The sequence below is a fragment of the Miniopterus schreibersii genome (assembly GCF_964146895.1).
Source record: "Miniopterus schreibersii genome assembly, chromosome: 2".
Lineage (NCBI taxonomy): Eukaryota > Metazoa > Chordata > Mammalia > Chiroptera > Miniopteridae > Miniopterus > Miniopterus schreibersii.
Genome location: NC_138102.1, coordinates 72,062,307 through 72,083,189, shown reverse-complemented (window position 1 = coordinate 72,083,189; position 20,883 = coordinate 72,062,307). Strand labels below are relative to the sequence as shown.

Below are 20,883 nucleotides of genomic sequence, written 5' to 3'. Positions count from 1 at the left end.
ACGGTTTATTTATACTGTCTTCTAAATAGCCCCTCTGCTAATTGAGTTTGGCCATTCGTACTTTGTAGATACCTGAGTGTTGGAACATAGCAATAAAGACCTCTCCTGCAGGTTTTAGAATCTAGATAAGAACTGTGATAGGGACAGAATGACAGAATATGGGTCCAAAACTACTCTAGACAGAGCTAGAGAAAGGAGTTTCTAGCACTAGGGCTACTTCTTTTCTGACAAATACTTGTAAATAGAATTTCTGGGAGCCTCCTGGATTTCCGATATATCTACAGGGGTCAGGAATCCCCTGGATCTTCCCTTAGAATAATTACACCCATATATAAGACATTGGGCCTGATCTCAGTCAGTCTGGAAGGCCAGGAGCACAGCAACAATCTGCCCTCTATTGGAAATATTTATTGGCAAAATCATCACATCTGGGTGCCTATAGTATATGCTATCTGTGAATATATTCAGATAATTCAATACCCTCTTGAGTTACACAAATGTTATATAAAAAAAATGCAGTGGTACAAATCTTGATTGCTTGTAAGAGAAGGGGGAGTGAGAAATAAACTATTCAAATGGATTCCATCTACAGAGAACATAAAACTGAGGCTAGCCTAGGCCAGGTGGTTCAGTTGGTTAGAGCATTGTCCTGTACACACACACACACACACACACACACACACACACACACACACAGGTTGCAGGTTCAATTCCAGGTCAGGGCACATACCTAGGTTGCCGTTGCAGATTCACTCTCTGGTCAGGGTGCCTATGGGAGGCAGCCAGCCAATCAATGTTTCTATCTCATCTCTCCCTCCCCTCCTCACTCTCTAAAAATCAATGAAAAGAAACATATCCTCTAATGAGGATTGTTTTTAAAAACCAAGGCTAGAACTTCCTAAATAATAAGCAACCCTAGTTATGTGTGATGATCTGTGACACTAACTTACCTGGGCAAAAGTATGGATTCTTTCCAGACATTCTCATGACCATTTTATGAAATTGGAGCCTTTAAGGCATATAAGTTAGGAACATATCAGAGAGTCAGTGGGATTTAATTGATACCATTGTTTGGAGCTTTATAGATTTGGATCCTGTGTCCCTTGGGTGTTCAACCTTTCTGTCAAGTTTTCTGCTTGGCAGTTAATGGGGATGGAGTACTATGTTCCAACTCAACTAAAGGAGACAGGCCCCTATACAGCACTTTATTATTGAGATTTCTGGGTTATTTTGTAGTCAATCCTTGTGAAGACAGGTGGACATGTAATTGGACCTAAAAGAATTACATTTTCATGGGGGCATTGCAGCATAGCATTTTATGTCTCACAGCTTTATGGGAACCACATGTTAGAGCAGCCTGACATTGCCTGTGTCTGTGCTAGAACTCTGCTTCATTTCACGTATGGCCTGCATGTTGGTGTTGGCATGTATCGAACTTGCGTGGGATAGAATGAGGCAACACTTTTGATTCAGTACCAAAGCTTTGGAGCTGTGTTTGGCTGGAAACCATTGGCTATTGTTTTGAAGGAAAATGGAACAAAATGTTTTTATTGATAGACAAATAGCTTTAAAGAGATGTTGACAGAATAACTCTGGACCTGTATCATTCCAGTTTCTCTTGCTTTTTAAATTGTTCTCATACAATAGATTTCCAATCCCACTTCCCTGGGCACCCTGTCAATGCTAGTCATCATTTTAAATCCCATCCAGATGCAGTTCAAACTTCTTCAACAGCTCTTTTTATAAAGCAGCTGTTCTTCAGAACTTCCCCAACCCCTGAGCAGCATCCTCTTTCTGACTGCTCAGGCACACTTCCTGACATATGCCCTGACTCCTCTGCAGATCAGGGAATACATACTGTGGGTAACCAAGATGCTTCCTTACATCAAGCCCTCCCCCTGCCACCACCACGCTTTACACGTCAGATTTCACACATCTGCACAGACCAGTTTATATCTGAATTGGAATGTTCCCCCTAATAAGTGGCTATTAGGAAGCAGAATGGAATGTTAAGAAATGCACTTAATAAAGGTTGAGTGGTGACTTTTCGTTGTTTTCAGTGAATAGAGTTGAGGCTATACTTAGGCTGCACCTGAGAAAAATAATCTGGGGAGTGTGTTCTCCTTTAAACACTACTGACCATAAAAAATGAGTCATTCACCTAAATCTTTTTGTTGTTGTTGTTTGCTTATAAACAACATATTTATTTCTCATAGCTCTGGAGGTTGGGGAGTCTAAGGTAAAGGTATGGGCACATTCAGTGTCTGGTAAGGGCCCACTTCCTCATAGACAGCTGTCTTCCTACTGTAACCTCACATGAAAGGTGACCTAAATCTTGTTTTCAAGACATAAATGCCCATATCAATAAATCAACAAACATTTGTCAAGAGCCTCTGATAAGAATTGCCATTCTTCACTGTGAAGAGGAATCATCTGGGCAGCCTGTTTAAAGGGCAGAATCTTTAGCTACACACAGAGATTCTGTTTATTAGAAACTAAAATCTGAGGTGATGCTGAAGCAGGCACTTCTGGGACTATTATTTTGAGCACTACTGGCCTGTCATATGACAAGAACTGTGTTAGCAAATAAATGGTGATGATAAGATAATCTCTTAGCTCAAGAAATTCATAGATGAGTGAGAAAGAAAACAGACAATGAAATGTGCTTCATACTAAAATCAGAAACACAGAGAAGGGCTACTTATGCTACAGGTGCCTTGTCGGAAGAAAAGATATGTGGAGTTTCTCTGGACAAATAAGGGAGTTTCAAGGCCATTTCAGATACAAGGGAAAATATATTGAAGGCCCAACTATAGTCTCAGGGGTTAGTTAAAATAAGACAGACAGATAGATATTAAAAACAAATAACCTAACTGTACAAGGTCGGGTATTGTACTCACCAAGTAAGTGGAACAAACTGCGTTTTGGACTCAAAGCTTTTTGGAATCCTATGATGCTGAGAACCATCATCACAACCCACAAGTGTTTGAATAGTCTTCTGCCACTGACTCGAAGTCTTCCCTCTCTCCACTCCCCATGATTGCTTTATCACTCTGCAGCTGCCCACAGACAACTGACCCCTCATGGCTTAGTGGAAAACCCAGATTTCACAGATCATCCTCCTTGCTGCTCTCCAGTTCGTTGTCCTTGGAGGCTTCATATGGGCTGCAAGAAGAAGAATATTTCAGGTTGGCTTATGGTCAGGCCTCCACTGGTTTCCAGCAAGATATGACTCTTTCTAGAGCAACAGCTGTTCCTGTGCAGAACTGAGTTTTCTGGACATCCTGCGGCTGCCCCCCACCCCAGTGAGCTGATAGGCCTACAGTTTTCTCAAGCTTCCCAGAAGACTACCAACCAGTATGGATGTAGGGAAAGCTAATCTCAGCCAGAACTTTACAAGGAGACACAGTTTGGAAAACTCCAAGCAGCCTGAGAAAGGGAAGTATATTCTGGTAGGATCCCAGTTCTCATTCAACTCAAAGAGAATACTGCACTGACTAAACTGAAAGTATATTTTGATACTTTGTTCTCATCAAGTAAACAACAAAAAAAATTTTAAGTCCACAAGAGAAAAAGATGTGAGTGGGATGGATTGGCCCTGTGACAAAACCATAGTACCTGATGATCTTTAAACAGCAGTAAGCAGAGTAGGCTCACTCCCTGCTGGCTTCACTCTGATGACTCTGAGACCCCACAACAACACAAAGGTGTATAAGCACTCAGTTGGTAGCAGCTAGACTTGATATAACTGGGTACGTTTTCTGAGTGTCTTCAGACACAGCAGTGGCACTGAGTTTGGACCTGTATCAATCTGGCGAATGCCACTCACTCCTACCTGGTGATTCACTGTGAACCCACCTCATGCAACTCAAGTACAGCCAGCGGCTCTTTCAGTGATTGAGCCTAAGACTTGATTGTTATTGGCCCATTCATGCATGGGATTGATACTCAGGCTGGCTTACTGTGAGGCTCAACCTCAGGGGGAGGCAGGCAGAGGCACATCTCAGGCTGTCTTGGGACTTTTGCTGACCTGTCCCTGGCTCAGGTGCTGGTAAAAGCCAGCATTGATGCACAGCTTGGTCCTTCCCACATGCACCCAGACCCAGCAAAAGCAGCAACAAACTGTGGATTGCTTGTAGCTCCAAACATGCTGTCCAGGGCCAATCATAAGCAGCGTTTTACATTGGCCTACACCAGAGTCCCTCCCAAGAGGCCCAGAACCAACACACCCAGTGGCCAACTTCAGACTACATCAGAACAAGATCCAGTAAACTTCACAAGCAGAATATTTAAAGGGAGATCTCGGCAGGCACCAAATCCTACTGAGTCACATTTTACTTTATGTGGTCAGCACCTGCACAGCAGCTCACATGCCATAGTTGGGGTTGAGCCTCACAGTAAGACAGCCTGAGTATTGATCCCATGCATGAAGGGGCCAATAGCAATCAAGACTCAATTTCAACAAAAGAGCCCAAATAACCCACATAAGGGACATTCCTGCGCACCCAGCTCAAGTGATCAGTGAGACTATACCACTGAAGCCTGCAGAAAACCTACTATATAAAGCCACCCCACAAAGACTAGAAGTCATAGCAGATATATCTAATACATAGAAACAAACACAAAACAGCAACCAAAATAGGGAAACAAAAAAACAGGTCCTAAATGAAAGAACAAGAGAAATATCCAGAAAAAAAGCTACATGAAACAAAGGCAAGCAGTTTATCAGATATACAGTTCAAAGTAATGGTAATAAGGATGCTCAACAGAATGAAAAGTGACACCGAAACCATAAAAAAAGACCAGTCAGAAATGAAGAATACATATCTGCAATAAAGAATACACTAGAAGGAATAAACAGTAGGTTGGATGAAGCAGAGAATCAAATCAGCTTTGGAAGACAAAGTATCAGAAACACCCAATCAGAGCAGCAAAAATAATTAACAGAAATGAGGACAGTTTAAGGGACCTTTGAGCCAACAAGAAGCATAACAACAAACACATCTAGGGGTACCAGAAGGAAAAGAAAGAGAGCAAAGGATTGAGAACCTATTTGAAGAAATAATGACAGAAAATTTTCCTAATCAGGTGAAGGAAAAAGAAACACAAGTCCAGGAGGCACCGAGAATCCCAAATAAGTTGAACCCAAAGAGGCCAACACCATGACACATCAGAATTAAAATGGCAAAATTTAAAGACAGAGAGACAATCTTCAAGCAGCAAGAGAATGAAAGTTACCTGCAAGGGAGCTCCCATAAGACTGTCAGCTGATTACTCAAGAGAAACATTTCAGGCCAGAAAGGATTGGCCTGAAATATTCAAAATGATGAAAAGCAAGGACCTACAACCAAGACTACCCAGCAAGGCTATGATTTAAAATTGAAGAAAAAATAAAGGGCTTCCCAGATACAGAATTAAAAGAAAAGTTAAAGGGCCTGCAGAAAAAGAAGGAGGAGGGGAGGAAGGAGAAGAAGAGGAGGAGGAAGAAGAGGGGAGGAAGAAGAAGACAACAGAGGAACTTAGTTAAAAGAATAGAATGGCAATAAATACATACTTATCAGTATTCACTTTAAATGTAAATGGCTTAAATGCTCCAATCAAAAGACATAAGGTAGCTGAATGGATAAGAAAACAAGACCCATGTATACACCCACCTCAGAACAAAAGACACACAGAGTCTGAAAGTAAAGGGATGGAAAGATATTTCATGCAAATGGAAGTAAAAGAATGTGGGATAGCAATACTTTTGTCTGACAAAAAAGACTTTAAAACAAAGGATATAGTAAGAGACAAAGAAGGACGCCAGATAATGATAAAGGGAGGAATCCAGCAAGAGGATATAGCCCTTGTAAACACCCAATATAGAAGCACCTAAATATGTAAAGTTAATCTTGATGGACATAAAGGGAGAGATTGGCAGTAATACAGTCATAGTAGGGGATTTTAACACCCCATTGGCATCAATGGGTAGCTCTATCACACTTAGAAAATCAACAAGGAAACGGTGTCCTTAAATGACTCTAGATCAGATGGATTTAATTGATATCTTCAGAGCATTTCACCCCAAAGCAGCAGAATATATATTTTCTTCAGGAGCACATGGAATATTCTCTAAGATAGACCATATGATAGGACACAAAACAAGTATTGCATTGCCCTGACCCATGTGGCTCAGTTGGTTGGGCATTGTCTCATGCACCAAAAGGTTGACATGGATCAGGGCACATGTCCCAGGTTGCAAGCTTGATCCTGGTGAGGGGCTTGCAGAAGGCATCCGATCAATGTTTTGCTCTCCCATCGATGTTTCTCTCTCCCTCTCCCTTCCTCTCTCTAAAAAAAAAAAAAAAAATCAAATATTAAAAAAAAAAAAAAAAAATCACATGTAGCAGCATAAAATTGCCGTGCTAAGACTGGAAATATATACAGTAAAAAATTAGAAATGGAAAAAATATTTTGAGGGCATTTTAATTGTAAAACAAAAGAATGACCATCTTCAAAAGACAATAAAATAGAATAAGGAAACATTAACAGCAGAAATTTTAAACAAGCACACTGGCTATTCTTAGCTCTAGAGGATAAATTCATTCAACATACATTTATTATAAATGCATACTATATTCGCAATACTGAGTCAGAACACGCAAAGACAAAGGGCAGGGTTCCTGGGGGTACAGACCCAAGACCCGGACAGAGGACAGTAAACAGTGAGGGAGCAAGCACAGTATGTGTGCACAGAGGGATGCCAGCATCACAGAGGCAACAGAAGTGGCCACTCCAAGTCCCCTCATTTCTGCCTTCCCTAAATTTCCTCTTTTAGCATTTCATCTCCTAGGCCAAGTGTTATCAGCCTCTCCCCCATACCCCCCACCCCATCCTCTCCTGACTCATTCTATTCATTCTACTAAAAACATTTAATTTCGCATCACACTCCCTTGGGCATTTATAGGAGAATCTGTGGGTTCTCTGGGAGTTCACAAGTCCCTGTCCAGTGGGGATACTAATATGAAAAATGTTCTTCTCTATTTTCTGAGATCCTTGGGGTACTTAACTCATAAGACTGATCAAGCCCCTCTACCTTCTGAGTTGCCCCTTGCCCATGGGAAAACTCACACATCCTTGTCACCCTAAACACGGCAGTGCCACAACGCTCTCCACCTCAGCCCCTCCATCTCCCCTGTGCTTGGTCAGGGTAAAGCCAGATCTGCCAGTCTCCTGCTTAAGCAGATGTCCAACCTAGGAAAGGACTGCTGCTCCCCCTGCTGCGGCACCCCTCCGGGCTCTGTGAGCCACTCACTCTCTGGGAGCTGTGTGTGAAAATAGCTGCTCACTAGAAGCACCCTCACCTACAAAGCCAGCGTTGACTACTCCTCTGTCCCCCTCCTCATGGGTTGGGGGTCTGCCTACCATCAGTTGGAGGCTCTCAGTGGAAGGTGGTGGACATAGTACCACTTGTCTTCAGCCTGGGACAGCAGGGTCAGCCCCATTCACAGTCCTGAAGAATTCTGCCCCTCCCCCCACCTTAAGAAATGCAAATGAAAGTATTATTTTTTAAATGCTTCTATTCTAATTCTTCTTTTAGTAAATCAAGAGCTTCTATATTTTAACTCTTATTGGTAACAGAATTGTACACGATGCCACCTCACCAGGTTTGAGAAATTCAGATACAAAGAAGTATTTGCCAAGTCTAAAAAATTAAAATATAAGTTAACAAATAAAGTGGTGGGAGGGGAACCAAACAATACCACCTAAGTACATTAAAATGGCTATTTGCCACCTAAAGATATTAAAACTACCTTTATTATCTTTTATCTTCACCATTATTTCATAAAAGGTCATTTTAGCAAAAAGGAAGAACATCACCTCAGAATAAAAGGGTAGTGCTTTATATCTCAAGAAAAACAGATCAGTGTCTGAAAGTGAGGTTTGAGCTTTCTAGAGAAATGTAATGAATTATTCTATCTCCCTCATTTTACTGCAAACCAATAAAACCCACCTAAGAGCAGCGCTCTGAGGACAGGTACTTGAGAGTGCTCACCTAGCCACTTTGGCCCTTGGCCTCAGCCTAAGAATAAACTGGTAACTTTTCTTTAAAAACCGGCAGGCATCCCAGAGCACCCCAAGCATCACACAGGAGGTCAGGGGACCATGAGAGCCTATCCCAGGTCAATCCAAGGTCACCTGCTGTTCGCAGGGTGACCAGTACAAGAACAAGAGCTGGGCTCTAGCTGAGCGCCCTCCCTCGCTGCATTTCATACAAGGCGGGGCTTCCTCTGCTTTGGCTTCCAAGCATCAGGGCTTCCCAATAAACACTGCGAGGGCTTAGCCTCAGATTTAAGTCATCTCAAAGCCTGCGTAACAGAACCAGACAAACGGCGGCCTGCACAGCTTCTTGACACAGAGAAGCGTGCAGTCTGTGGAGTCAGCGGCCTCTCAGCCCCTTTGATGCTGGATATAGGCGCAGGGAGGGTGGAAAGGTAATGCTTTCACTTCAGCCCTGAGAACAACATCAAGCTTTTCATTTGTCGGGACGGTGGTTCCTCGGTTCTCGAACGTCTCCGTTGACGCACATTTCGGTTTACAAACACAGTAAACCCGGTAGTAAATGCCTCGGTTTTCGAACATGCCTCGGAAGTCGAACATGCCACACGGCTTCCGCTGAGGGCAAGGTCCTGAGGCCCAGCTGTCGGCTGCGGATCCCTCCGTTTTCGAACGTTTCAGACTCGAACCATCTTCCAGAACAGATTGCATTTGAAAACCGAGGCACCACTGTACAATGTTGACAGTTGATTTTTCACGATCAAAAAGCCTTCTGATTTATTTATTTATTTTTAATTTCTTTTTTTTTAAAGCCTTCTGGTTTATAATCAGACTCCTGCCAAACCCTCCATTCCTGGACCTTTTAACTGATCTAATAAATTACAGCAGAGAGGAGAAAACAAGCTCCCTTTAAACAACAGCAGCAACCAGGGGAAAATAGCAAAGGTTTCAGGAAGGATTTATGCTTCCTTCAGTAGCAGTTAGGGGAAATATGGATTAAATACTTTTCAAAACTAGCAGCTGTAATTATCAGGGAAACTTGAGGCAGTGTGACTTCTGACACATCTGTGTGAGCCATTTTCATACAGCAAAGTCCGCTGAGGGAGAGAAAAGAGATAATTGTATCCTCCCAATAACTGCAATTTTATATTGGTAAATCAAGCATAAAATTGGTAGTTGAAATGCTTCCAGGAACCTTTGTTTAGCAATACCTTTATTCATCTATATATTATCTCAGACTCTAGCTTTTCTAACTGCTGTCCTTCCATGAGATAGAGTTGTGTTTGTCATGTTACTGTGACTGTCTTCAGAGCGGGCATTTACTGAATGCTTGTTGAGTGCTCTTAGAAATGGTAAGACTGTGTATAACTTAGCCTGACAAAACCATCATTGGAGTTAGGTGACATTATGAGATGTTATCTCATAGATAACATCTTATTTGCCTCTCAATAATGTCCAATGTTTGTCTTTTTAATTCAGGCATCATATCAACGTTTCTTCATGTCCATCCTTTCGGAGCCAATATAGAATATCTTTGGTCATACATGCAGCAGCTGGACTCCAAGGTAAATTCTTTTTCTCGAGGGGACTTGCATTGCTGAAATTTAACATGTTGCTTGCTGGTTGCAGGGGGACTGTGTGAGCTGCATTAGGGGTACAATACTAGCATATGGAGGTTAATCAGCTCTTCTCCTTTACAAGGACCTGGGTTTTTGGCAGATCGTTGAATTCTTTTCTTTTTTGTCTTTGTAGAAAGAAGAGCAGTTATCTAAAATGACGATGACTTTTTCAGCAGATGCCAAATTACTTCAAAAAGCATATGAGGGATTTAAAATTGCATGTTGGCCTGAAAGTTCCCCAAACAAGGGAGAAATCAGGTCAAGGTAGCTAATGGGGCATTATCCTTAGACCATATTCTCACAGAATTCTATGTTAAGGACACCACACAATAGAGGAAAAATCACCTTAAATAACAAAGATCTGATGTGAACTCTCAAGAAAACTGTATTAATGGCTGTTTTTCAGCATTATTCTCTAAATGACAAAAATGACTATTAAATCAGCTTTGCCCCTCAAGGGTCACTCCCAGAGTCAGAACATCACTCCTCATTTCTCTGTGGCTGTTTTTTCCATTTGCAAATTAGCTATACTCCTAGCCCATTGCATTGTTTGTGTGCCAAAGAGAAGGGGCAGAAGAGCTGAATTTATGCATTGAATTCCAGTGAACAATGAGGGGGCTCCTGCTGAAATAAAGTGATGTCATTAACCAGTGCTGTCCCTGCACTCCCTGGAAAGGGATGGACACAGAATCAAGCAGGGAAGCGAGGCCTGTCGCTGTGTAGCTTTTAAATGTCCTGCTGGGAAGAAAAATGGAAACAAGAAGCTCTTCCACAGAGCACAGCGAAGCACATGGAATTTGTAGGACCAGGAGCGCAGCCGGCAGTTGTGTGACCCTGAAATACACACATGCAGTCGTTCTAAGTTTTCAGCGGTCGATATCAATTAAAGCACTACACTGTGTTCTTATTTCGATTCAGATGATTTTACCAATTCATGATCCCACAGCTGTTTGACCTTTCTGATAGGGCTTATGGTTCCCCTTCGAGAGAAGTCACCTGGAACAAAAAGTATTATTCAGCCATAGAGATTCCTGCCCCTTTATTCCCTCACAGCCGGTGATAGGGCGACCAGAAGGAGTGAAAGGGAAGGAGGAGACTGTGAGGTTCTTGAGGTTCAGACTCATAATATCGTCCTCTCTGTGGGCTCCCCTCCTAGGGGTAGGGAGGTGATAGAAAATGCCCATTTAACGCACGTGACATGAGAAGGAAGAGCCAGAGATGTCACTGTGTTGAAATAAAGCTCTGAAGGGCCCCCTTGTCGTTGTTGCTGTTTTCTTTCGCCAATGCCACCCTTCCTTTATCTCTCCACTGCCTCCGCCTGGAGAATTAAACGCGATCCTGCTTGCACCAAGAAATCAGTCCTGCTGCTGCCATAGTCTTCCCTTTATTGCTGACGTCTCTTTCCTCCCTTTTATGGAAACCCGGAGTGGGAAGTCTTTGTGGAGAAGCCGTTGTTTTTTAGTCTGAGCTGAAATGGCTCATCTAAGTATGAGCTGAAATTCATCTAAGCAGCTCAGGGCTGTTGTCCCCTCTCCTCCAGCAGTGCGGGTTGGTGATCTGTGCGTCTATGAAATGTGTGCGCACGCGTGTGTGTGTTGTCACACAAGCGTGTGTGTGCGTGTGCGTGTCTAATCACCTGGGGGTGCTAAATAATCAACTATTTTGGTGGAGTAGAAGCTCTTGTTTTATTCTCACCCAAAGGACAGAGTGTCTGTCATCTATTTGCTCAGGTGAGGCTTGTGTGGCCTCCCTCAGGCATCTCTGAGGAGAGAATTCATGTACCTGGTCTCTTGTCATTAGATGATGGGCGTTTCGGGAAGGGATCCAGTCAAGGGGAATTCCATTTCATCTCAGACTGGTACTTTTATTTTAGCAGATAATGACAAAAGTATTTTCCTCAGAGAGGAAACACACAGGGTCTCCCCCAGACAGCCCTCCATCTCCTGAATGAAATACTCAGTAGAGCTGTCAAATTTTTTGCTCCTGCCTGAGGTAAAAAATATATCGAAAAAGTACTCTGACTTAAAAATTCCTGGGTGCTAGGGATCGGACTAAATATTCTTTCTATCCCAGTGAAGCTGAAAGGATACTGACTTTTTAATCCAGAGAGCAAATTGCTGTATACTGGGATTCCATATCCTCGGGGCTTTGAGCAGAAAACAAAGTAATGAAAGGTCGCCCTCTAAGTATCCACCAGGGCCTTGTCCCTGCATCAGCTGTGAAGGCTCTAATCCAGGAGCCGCAGACAGCCCATTAAGGCCGAGGCTCCCCGGGCAGCGGCCTGGTGCAACTGCCTCTGGTCAGTGGGAACCAACCGAGTGTCACGGGGCACCCCACAAGGTTAGGTCAGTGTTGCATTTAGGCAGTGGCTTCCTCCCAGCCTACACAACATGGAGTTTGGAGGGGTGGTGCTGACTCCAGTCGGATAGCTTTTTAAAAATTCTACTTAGAATAACACAGTTTCCTTGACATCAAACATCACCATCACCACAAATGTAAAATTACATTTAGATTCTGCCTGTCCCAGTGCTGACAAGAGCAAGGAAAGCAGGCTCAATCCAGCCTGCAGTGGAGCTCTTTTTATTAGGATTTTCCCAAAGGCCACTTGTGGGTATAAGAATGATTAGAAATGGAAGGACAGACAGGAATTAATTTAAATTCTCTGGGCATGTAAACTGCACATCGATCCCTAAAACTGTGTAGCCCAATTATAGATCATTTTCCAGTTAAATATTATTCCTGCTCTTGATAATGATAATTGCCTATCTTTCTCTTCTCTGCCTCTTCTAAACCACTCACTCATTCACTCAGCTCTGTGGTGTATGTGACCAAGTCAGAAAGATTCATTCATAGGAAAACAGGGCAACGGTAGTAGAGGAACATGGCTCCCTGGAGCTGTGCTGAGTAAAAAATCATGCCCTGGGTGCAGGAAGGCGAGCTCTTCAAATGTCAATTTATGATCAGAAAATGGCTTATCAATACATAGAATCTCCACATCAGCCCAGAACCCCTCAAGCCCACTCCCTAATCGTAAGGAACAAGGAGTTGAGAGCATTAGAGGTGAATATTCTTATCTTACAGTCAATAGGACAGATCCCTCTGCTCCTCCCCCAGTTTGTGTATTCTTTTGGAGACTAAGACCCAGTTCTCCAAGTGTGTCTGGCTGCTCCCTCTATATACCTGCAGCCTCTTCCCAAGGCCCACTGAGCTTTGATTCTGAAAACCAGACTCTTAATGTAGCTGCAGTGCTGGAGGGTTTAGGAAGACCTGCCATTAGGGCACAATACCACTGTGTGGTGATGGCTCAGGTGCTCATGGGCACATGCACTTCTCCCACCAAAGGGTCAAACCATTTGCATTTCTGTAATAAAAAAAGGCATACCTCTGAAAATACAAAACTAAAATATCTTGTCAGTTGCAAAGAGATTCAAATCAGCCTTAACTGGAGAGCATTCTTTCCCAGACTATAGCTAGGCAGTGAGGATAGATGAAATGTTCCCAGTAGTAATTTTTAATATTATGTATATTCTGGTGTTCTCCTAAATAACTACCTGTCACAGTCTATTAATGATTGAATGGGTTTTCTGTTGCCTGGACAGGCTATAATGAGCGAGTTTTTAGATATCACAGCACCTCTGGAAAGCATATGACAAGTATTGGCGGTAACAATACTTCCATTTGGCTACATAAAGAATAAAAAGACAGTTGCCCACCTACAGCAAGAAAAGTTGACAAGGTTACCAGGGACCCAGTGAACGCTCAGGTGATTCAGTGCTTTTCAGATACTCAGCACTGCCCTAGGCACGAGGAAGAACTGGGAATGGCCAGAGAACAAAAGCAACTTAAGACCCTGCTTTCAAAAAGCTTGTGGTCTAATATGTCTACACCATCTTGAGAATCAGACATGAACTCATGAAGTGCTAAGTTGGGCAGGCACATACTCGGTGAATGGGAGAGAGGGAGAGCCTGGAACCACGCTGATGCTGGCGGCTTCCCTCTGGGGCACGGTAACTCTCCTCGCCACGTCCTGTCCGCTCTCCCCTCTCCCCTTCCTTCTTTCCTTTTCTCTCCTCCTCCCTGTTCTTTCCTTCTTTCCTTCTCTGTTCCTCATTCCTCACTTACCTTCTTTCCTGATTCCTGCCCTGCCCTGCCCTGCGTCCTCCCACCCCCTCACCTCGCCCCACCCCTACGTTCTGTATTTCTCTCTGCATATGTTTGCAGCAAGGCATCTGCGTGCTGGGGCCCTGCTTTGCCCAGGGATATGGAAACTGCGCGCTAAGGGCTACCAGTTAGTCTATCCTGTGGAAAGAAACCTGGGTTTACAATTGGCTACTCTGACCGTCCAGCCTTGACAAAGCCTGTGCCAGTGTCTTTTCACGCCTCAGACAAGATCCCCAAGTCCCTCGGCTTCCCTTGCCTGACTGTATGGGACATGGAGCCAACCATCCTTATAATAAAGTTGGTTTATGTCTGCTAGTGTCAGTTTACACGTGGGCTTAGAGACCTGGCCAGGAGGCAGTAGCTTGGGCTAGAGTCCACAAATCAGAAAAAATTCCAGCAGATCTTACAAATTACCTCTGTGGCGTTACCGACCACACAAGCCCCTTTGACACACGGAGCCTTTATTCCTTCTTATCTTTCCTTTTTCCTTTTTTTCCTAAAATTTCTTTAATTAAAGCAAATCAATCTTTTCTAAAAGAATAAATGTTAGGCTTGGAAATTTTTAAGCAAAACAAAGATCCATGGACAACATCAAAGGCCGAAAATACAAAGACCACCAATTTCTTGAAACAAAAGCCAGCTGGGTAAGAGGGTAATAAAAACTGTTTATGACCATCTTCCTCACCTTCTAGAGCACCCAGAACATGATATATGGGAAAGTGAGATTTCGTAGTCACAGCACCTGCCTCTGACCTACACCATGAAGCCACATAGGCGCCTCTTACCCACACGCACTTGATTCTCCTCGCGGTGCCCGTGTGAGTGCAGCGCTGGGACAGCGGGGCTGGATTCGCATCAGAAACCCGGCGCCGAGTTCCAGCCCTCCCCTCACCTGCTGGGCAAGTGGCCCTGGACCCCAGACTCCCATTGACGACAACAGAGCTGAGAGAATCCCTGATCTCAAAAGGGGTTCAGGAAAGGGAATCCTGCTCTACTGCTGAGGAAATGGGTTCATGCACGCCGAGTGCGGCCAGGCAGGTCTGGGCGCTCTGTCGTGTGTGATGACACTGTGACTCTTTCCGTTCTCAAGGCCAAGAAATTACTGGTAGGATGATTATGTGAAGGCAAAATGACAACTTATTTACAAAGAAGAGAAGGAAATGGAAATAGAGTAAGTGAAGATATTTGTAAAGTAAAACTTCTTTGGCCATAATGTAAAAAGGAAGGACAAATCGAATTTTCTCTTAAATTTGTCTTGAAAATCCAAAAAGGAACATGTCACAAAGGTTATTTTGTCAGGGTACGGGAAAAGTTTAAAAACCATAACCGGAACCTGAAAGCAGTTGCTCCCTGATCTTCCTTCTGGCATGAGATACAAACATCTTTTTTTTTATCCTCACTCGAGTTTATTTTTCCATTGATTTGTAGAGAGAGTGGAAGGGAAGGGCAAGGAGAGAGAGAAAAACACACCGATGCAAGAGAGACGCGTCGATTGGTTGCCTCCCACATGTGCCCCAACTGGGGTGGAGAATCGAACCTGCAGCCCAGGTACATGCCCTTGACTGAGGGTTGAACCCAAGACCCTTCAGTGTGCAGGCCCTTGCTCTAACCACTGAGCCACCGGCGAGGGCGATACAAACATTTTTAAGGAAATACTCTAGAATTGAGCTAAGAGCCTTATTAATGGACTTTTATTTGAGGTGCTCTATTCTGTAATTTTGACACATCCCTGTCTGCAGTATTTACATCTTCATAGCAGAACCAGGCTATAACCTTGCACTACAAACAACAACTTAGAGTTAACTACATTTGAGGACACTAAATTCTATTATATTAATTTCTGGCTGTGTCAAAATCTGAGGAATAGTTAATTGGTTATTCAAACTAAGTATCCGCAAGCATTTCAAATCTGTTTCACTACTTCTTAGCTGTGTGTTTTTGACAACTTATTAACATCTCTGTGCCTCAGTTTTACCCTCTGTAATAAATGACAACATATAGACAGCATTCAGAACAGTCTGGCACACAGTAAGTGCTAAGTGCTGGCTGCCATTTGTTTTGTGCTTTAAAGTACCTAAAAGACCTATTGTATCCTCTCAGTTTGAAATCTTTGCCCCAGCTCTAGTGGGCAGATGAGTTTTAAATGTCTTGCTCAGATACAAGAATTTAATGTATGGTGGGGCCAGCATTCAGATCCAAGTCCTCAGAGCAATCAGTGAGTTTCTTTCCAATTCCCTTGTCTTGCAAATGAGAAAATACCCAAGAGATAAAGTGATTTAGACAAGTTGGTGAAGCTGGTTAATGGTCATGCCTGAGTAGAATCCAAATCTTTTATCTCTATATTTCGTTCTTCCAGCAAGTGAGGAGTTTGCTTGTTTAATGAACTTTCTGATGAGATAATGCACATAAAACCCTCACTCTGTGCCCTGTCCACAGTGAGGACTCAGAAAATGGCAACTACCTCTCTTCTGCTTCCTTTGAGGTTGAAATTAGTAAGGCTCAGGTCAAGAAACCATGGAAAACAAGATTCCCCATGATCTGCTTGCTGTTTTGGTGAATGGTTTATGTGGGGTTTCATTAGCATATGGATTTGTACAAGCTGGTTGAGTTGGGAATTTTCCATTTTTTGCTGTTGATGTTGATATCACACTAAAGTATTCATCGCAGAGATCCTGCCCTCCTTTACACAGGCGCCATCCCAATGCTCCCTGCCAGGAGCAGAGAGTCAATGACCAAGAGGATCATTTCTGGCTCTCCCTCCACAGTCCCCACCCCCTGCAGTGATTGGCATCAGTGATTCAGAACTAGGCCAGGGAGCCTGGATCTGCACCCCGGCTCCACACTTACTGTCTGAGTTACTCTGCACTAGGTGCCTAATCTCTCTGGACCTCAGTTTCCTTATTTGCAAATTACTCCCTTTTTTATGAGAGTGTGGTAAGATTAAAGAAAATATTTTCAGAAGAGTCTGACAGGGAAAAGGTTCTGGGTGACAGTTTTTACACCTTTTACAGCCAGCTGCAAGGCTGCTGGGTGGCATTGCCTGAACTGATGACCCCAGCTGGCCTCCCACATGGATGTTATCTTCAGATCAGATCTTCACTGTACCCTCAAGAATTCAGCTTTTTCTTCCTTCCTAAGGAATAGCACAAGGCTTATTACCAGCTTTTCTAAGGGAAGTGGTATTTATGCTGGAAACAAGTCTGTGATGGACTGGCTGTTACCTCAGTCCGTCAGCTTCTCTATAGTGTCTGCACGATATGAGCAAGGACTGCTCGTCCTGTGCTGTCCTCCTACAAAGAGAGAAGGGAGCTTATTTAGAGGATAACTTGGCCTCATTAAGCTTAAGAAAAACTGCCTTCTGGACCAACTAGAAATGAGGTTTGACAACATATCTCTCTGTACTTATTTCCTTTGGCCTATGAACACAGATCTTGAACCACCTACCACAAAAGGTTTGTTATCAGTGTGGTGTATCTATCAGCATTGACATGTGGGTATATATAGAAAGTATACTTGTACAAGGCACTGTGCTACGTTTTACATATAATTCTCTCAGTAACACTGGGAGGGATGTTATTTCTATCAAACAAAGGAAGAAATTGAGAATTACAGTATTCAGTGACCTGCCCAAAGTCACGCAGCTTACTTGAGGACTAGCCCAGATTAAAATCCAGGCCTATCTGATCTAAGTCCCATTCTTAACCCAAATATGCCTGAACATAAGAATTACCTGGGATGGTAGTTAAAAATAGATTATCTGGGATACACCTCAAGATCAGCTAAATCAGAGTCTCTGGAGAACGGGTTAGAGAATTTGTTTTTTAACAAGTACCCCAGGTGCTTGGTATTGAAAAGAACAGCGACACCTTTGGTTCTTCATCTGCAGCTGATGACAATCCTGGGAGAGCTTAAAGCTTATCAGTGCTTAGGTCCCAGCCCACATGCAGCAGGTGTGTCCCAAAGTCTGCCATGAAACAGTTCTGCAGTTCAGTCCCACTTCCCAGCTGGAAAGTGGAGAATGTCAGAGCTGCCTCGCGGGCCTCGGCAGTGTTGAGAGAATGAAGCGAGAGTGCCGGTGAGGGTGCCTGCACAGTGCTCATTGAAACATGCTTTTCAGAACCACCGTGAGCCTTTTCGCCATCTGCTTAGTAGGCGTTTGAGGGTTGATCTGAGAGTCTAATAATCCGTTTAACATGATTTTGTGGGAGAATGCATTCAGATTGCAAAATAATTCACACAAAAATTTTAGAATACAATTGATTTCAACCTTCGGGACTACTTAAAGGTTTTATTATAGACCCGGGAATATTGAATACATCATGTGAAATCTTTTCCATGTGAATATTAAGTGAACAGTTGATTTGGCTTCCTGGTCTATTTGGTCTCTCTTTAAAATTAGTCTTAATATTGTTAAGTGGGAAGTGTAGACTCCGCAATGGTAGCTATACAGTAATTATGCCATAATAGGTCTGATTTGTTGAGCATTTCTGTGTGCTAAGCTAGTGGTCTTTACACATCCTTATGAAATGTTGTGACTCCTACTTGCTGAGACTTAAAGAGACTAACTGTCTTGGTAGGGGTCATTTAGCTCATAACAATAGTAGATACAAGATTCAAACAGAAATGTCAGAACCCTCAACCCCAGGGTCCTAGTTACCTTGCTATATGAGATCCCCATCAGCATCATGGATTAGGAAACAAACAGAGGAAAACAAGAGCAACAGCTGTGTTAGAGCAGGATTGTGGTTAATTTGCTCTTTATTTAAGATAAAACAAATTATTGGTATAAAAGTGTATGAAATAAAAAAAAAAATTGGTAGAAGAAAAAAATTGCATTAAAAAAAACCTACCTGGATTTTATAACTTGATGTCAAGAGTTTTATTGCTGCAGGTATTGGGCTTCATTTCTGTTCCTAATCTTTTATTGTCTTCTGGTCCCACTGAAAGTTGAAGGTGGCGGAAGAAGTTAGAGGGGCAAGAAAGCGACCCATGTCCTCTCTAGCCCTCACTGGGTTAGAGAAAAGTGCTGCCTTTTGTAGCACAGGATGAGGGCACCAAGAGCTTTCCAGGAGTGGTGATTTACTTTGAGCTCTCAAATCCTTCCCTGTACCTCCTTTTATATCAAGGGAGGGCTGTTCAGGCATGGCACTGCCACCAAGGGTGCCATCTACCTGAAGGGTGAACCTGGAACTTTCTGTCCTTTTGCCCTGTGCCCCACCCCCACAGCTGCTCACAGAATGAGAAAGAGTCAAGTTCAGCGCTTTCTTCCAGCTCCTTTGATACGGACATGACTTAACAGTCATGTAGAAAACTACACGCTGTTTGTCTCACTGGAAAAGCACATGCCAGAACTCATCTGTTCCTTTCCTAAAATGAAATGTTCTTCCTTTCTAACAGATATCTGCAAATGAAATTGAAATGCTCTTGATGAGGCTGCCTCGCATGTTTAAACAAGAATTCACAGGCGTGGGAGCAACGCTGGAGAAAAGGTGGAAGTTGTGTGCCTTTGAAGGAATTAAAACTACCTAACTATGAAAAGCAAACCAACAAAAATCTCTGGAAATGAAGCTGCCTGAAGGTGGCCAGGGCTGTGCAGTGCGAGGCAGGAGGCCTGGGGTTGCCGTGCGGGCCCTCGGCGGAGCCGGCAGGGCCTGACTCGCTGCATCTGTGGCGTTCTCTTGTGAGTGGAAATGTAATTGTGCACCAGTTCCCTAAAACAAACAGAGCTCCATACTGTGACAGATCTGTTTCCTCTGAAAACCAAACAATGATTCCACAGTCATAATGATGGCAAAGTCTTAAAATATGTTACATTTGAGAATAGCTCACCAAGCAAAATATTTAAAGTTAATGATGGTGTAGCGATGGTTGTTGCTAAGCTGCAAAGTTGTACATGTAATATATAGCTGAAATCATTCAATGACATTTTCCTAAAAGTCTCTGTTTCTGTTTTAGCAAAAAAGCGGAAAAAAAAAAAAAAAAAGTAATTTTACAGTGAGGAAAAATCATACCAAAAGAAAACTTGAATATGTGTCTGACTGAACAGTTATTGTATTTTGTAAATTAAGTTATATGCTATTCCAGGGACTTTTGCCTTATTGAAGAGGCAGAAAATGTGATTGGTCTCCTTGGGAATGCTTTATCAAGAATATTATTTTTCTAATGTAACAATTCTCCATCATAAGTTCTTTTAACATGGGCTGCATAACAATTTTCATAAAATGTAAATAAAGGAAAAACTAGTGCTACTGTCTTGTACTTGGTATGTAATATTCAGGTTTATGCATCAAAATAAACATTCAGTAAATATTCCTGTTACAAATTTTATAGCAAAGACATTAATTTTTTTCAATAAATATGACTTCTACCATATTGGTTTTGCAAATTATTCTTTGTTATATTTTATTTTTTTCTTAAGAAATTTTCACATTATTCAGTCCCATCTCATATCCCATCATTTAAAAATGATTAAACGCGTGAGTGACCTTAAGAGACAAAACATTATTTAAAATAGGAATATATAAAAATTGTGAAGAAGAAAATGAGATCATACAACATTAGAGTAGATATTGTTTGAAAATACCAAGAAATAACATCCAAATACAGTCAACATAAAATTTACCTTTGTTTTGTGTATTATGAGCAGAAACAAAGTAACCAATTTGTTGATTTTATTAATTTCCGGATTTATTTATTTGTATGTTTGCTGGAATACATACATGTTAGAAAAGAAATTATTCATACGTGGACCAGCAATCTAAACAGAATTTGGACTTCTCTTTCTTTTCATCACAAGTAAAATAGAGCTTTAAATTTTATCTCCTTGCTGCTTTCTTACAGAAATATCACCAAAAAGACAAGTATTCAAGATATTGATTAATTTTAAGTGAAATATTTTTTAGGAAGATAGCTGAACAGTGAGTGAGCTTTGAAACTGTAAAAAAAATTCATAACTTCCTATTGAACATTATTGTCCTCAGGATCTTTTTATTGAGCTCTAATAAAGATACTTATTCGTACCTCCCATAAATATCTACAGATATGTTATCTCCAGGCTCAGCGCTAA

The 20,883-nt window shown here is 42.3% G+C and overlaps 1 protein-coding gene across 8 annotated transcripts in view; it reads left to right on the top strand.

Moving 5' to 3' along the window:
• ENOX1 (ecto-NOX disulfide-thiol exchanger 1) overlaps positions 1 to 20,188 on the top strand; it is a 540,681-nt gene extending 520,493 nt beyond the window's left edge. For 4 of the 8 annotated variants that reach the window (XM_081130691.1, XM_081130692.1, XM_081130693.1 and 1 more), the window contains 2 exons: positions 9,517 to 9,602; positions 19,215 to 20,188. In XM_081130691.1, coding sequence (XP_080986817.1) covers positions 9,517 to 9,602; positions 19,215 to 19,346 — 218 coding nt within the window. In that variant the 3' untranslated portion in view covers positions 19,347 to 20,188. Of the gene's footprint in view, positions 1 to 9,516; positions 9,603 to 9,789; positions 10,864 to 19,214 lie in introns of those variants that run through there. The other 4 variants (XM_081130689.1, XM_081130690.1, XM_081130688.1 and 1 more) reach the window with 1 other exon arrangement.
• The last annotated feature ends 695 nt before the right edge of the window (positions 20,189 to 20,883 follow it).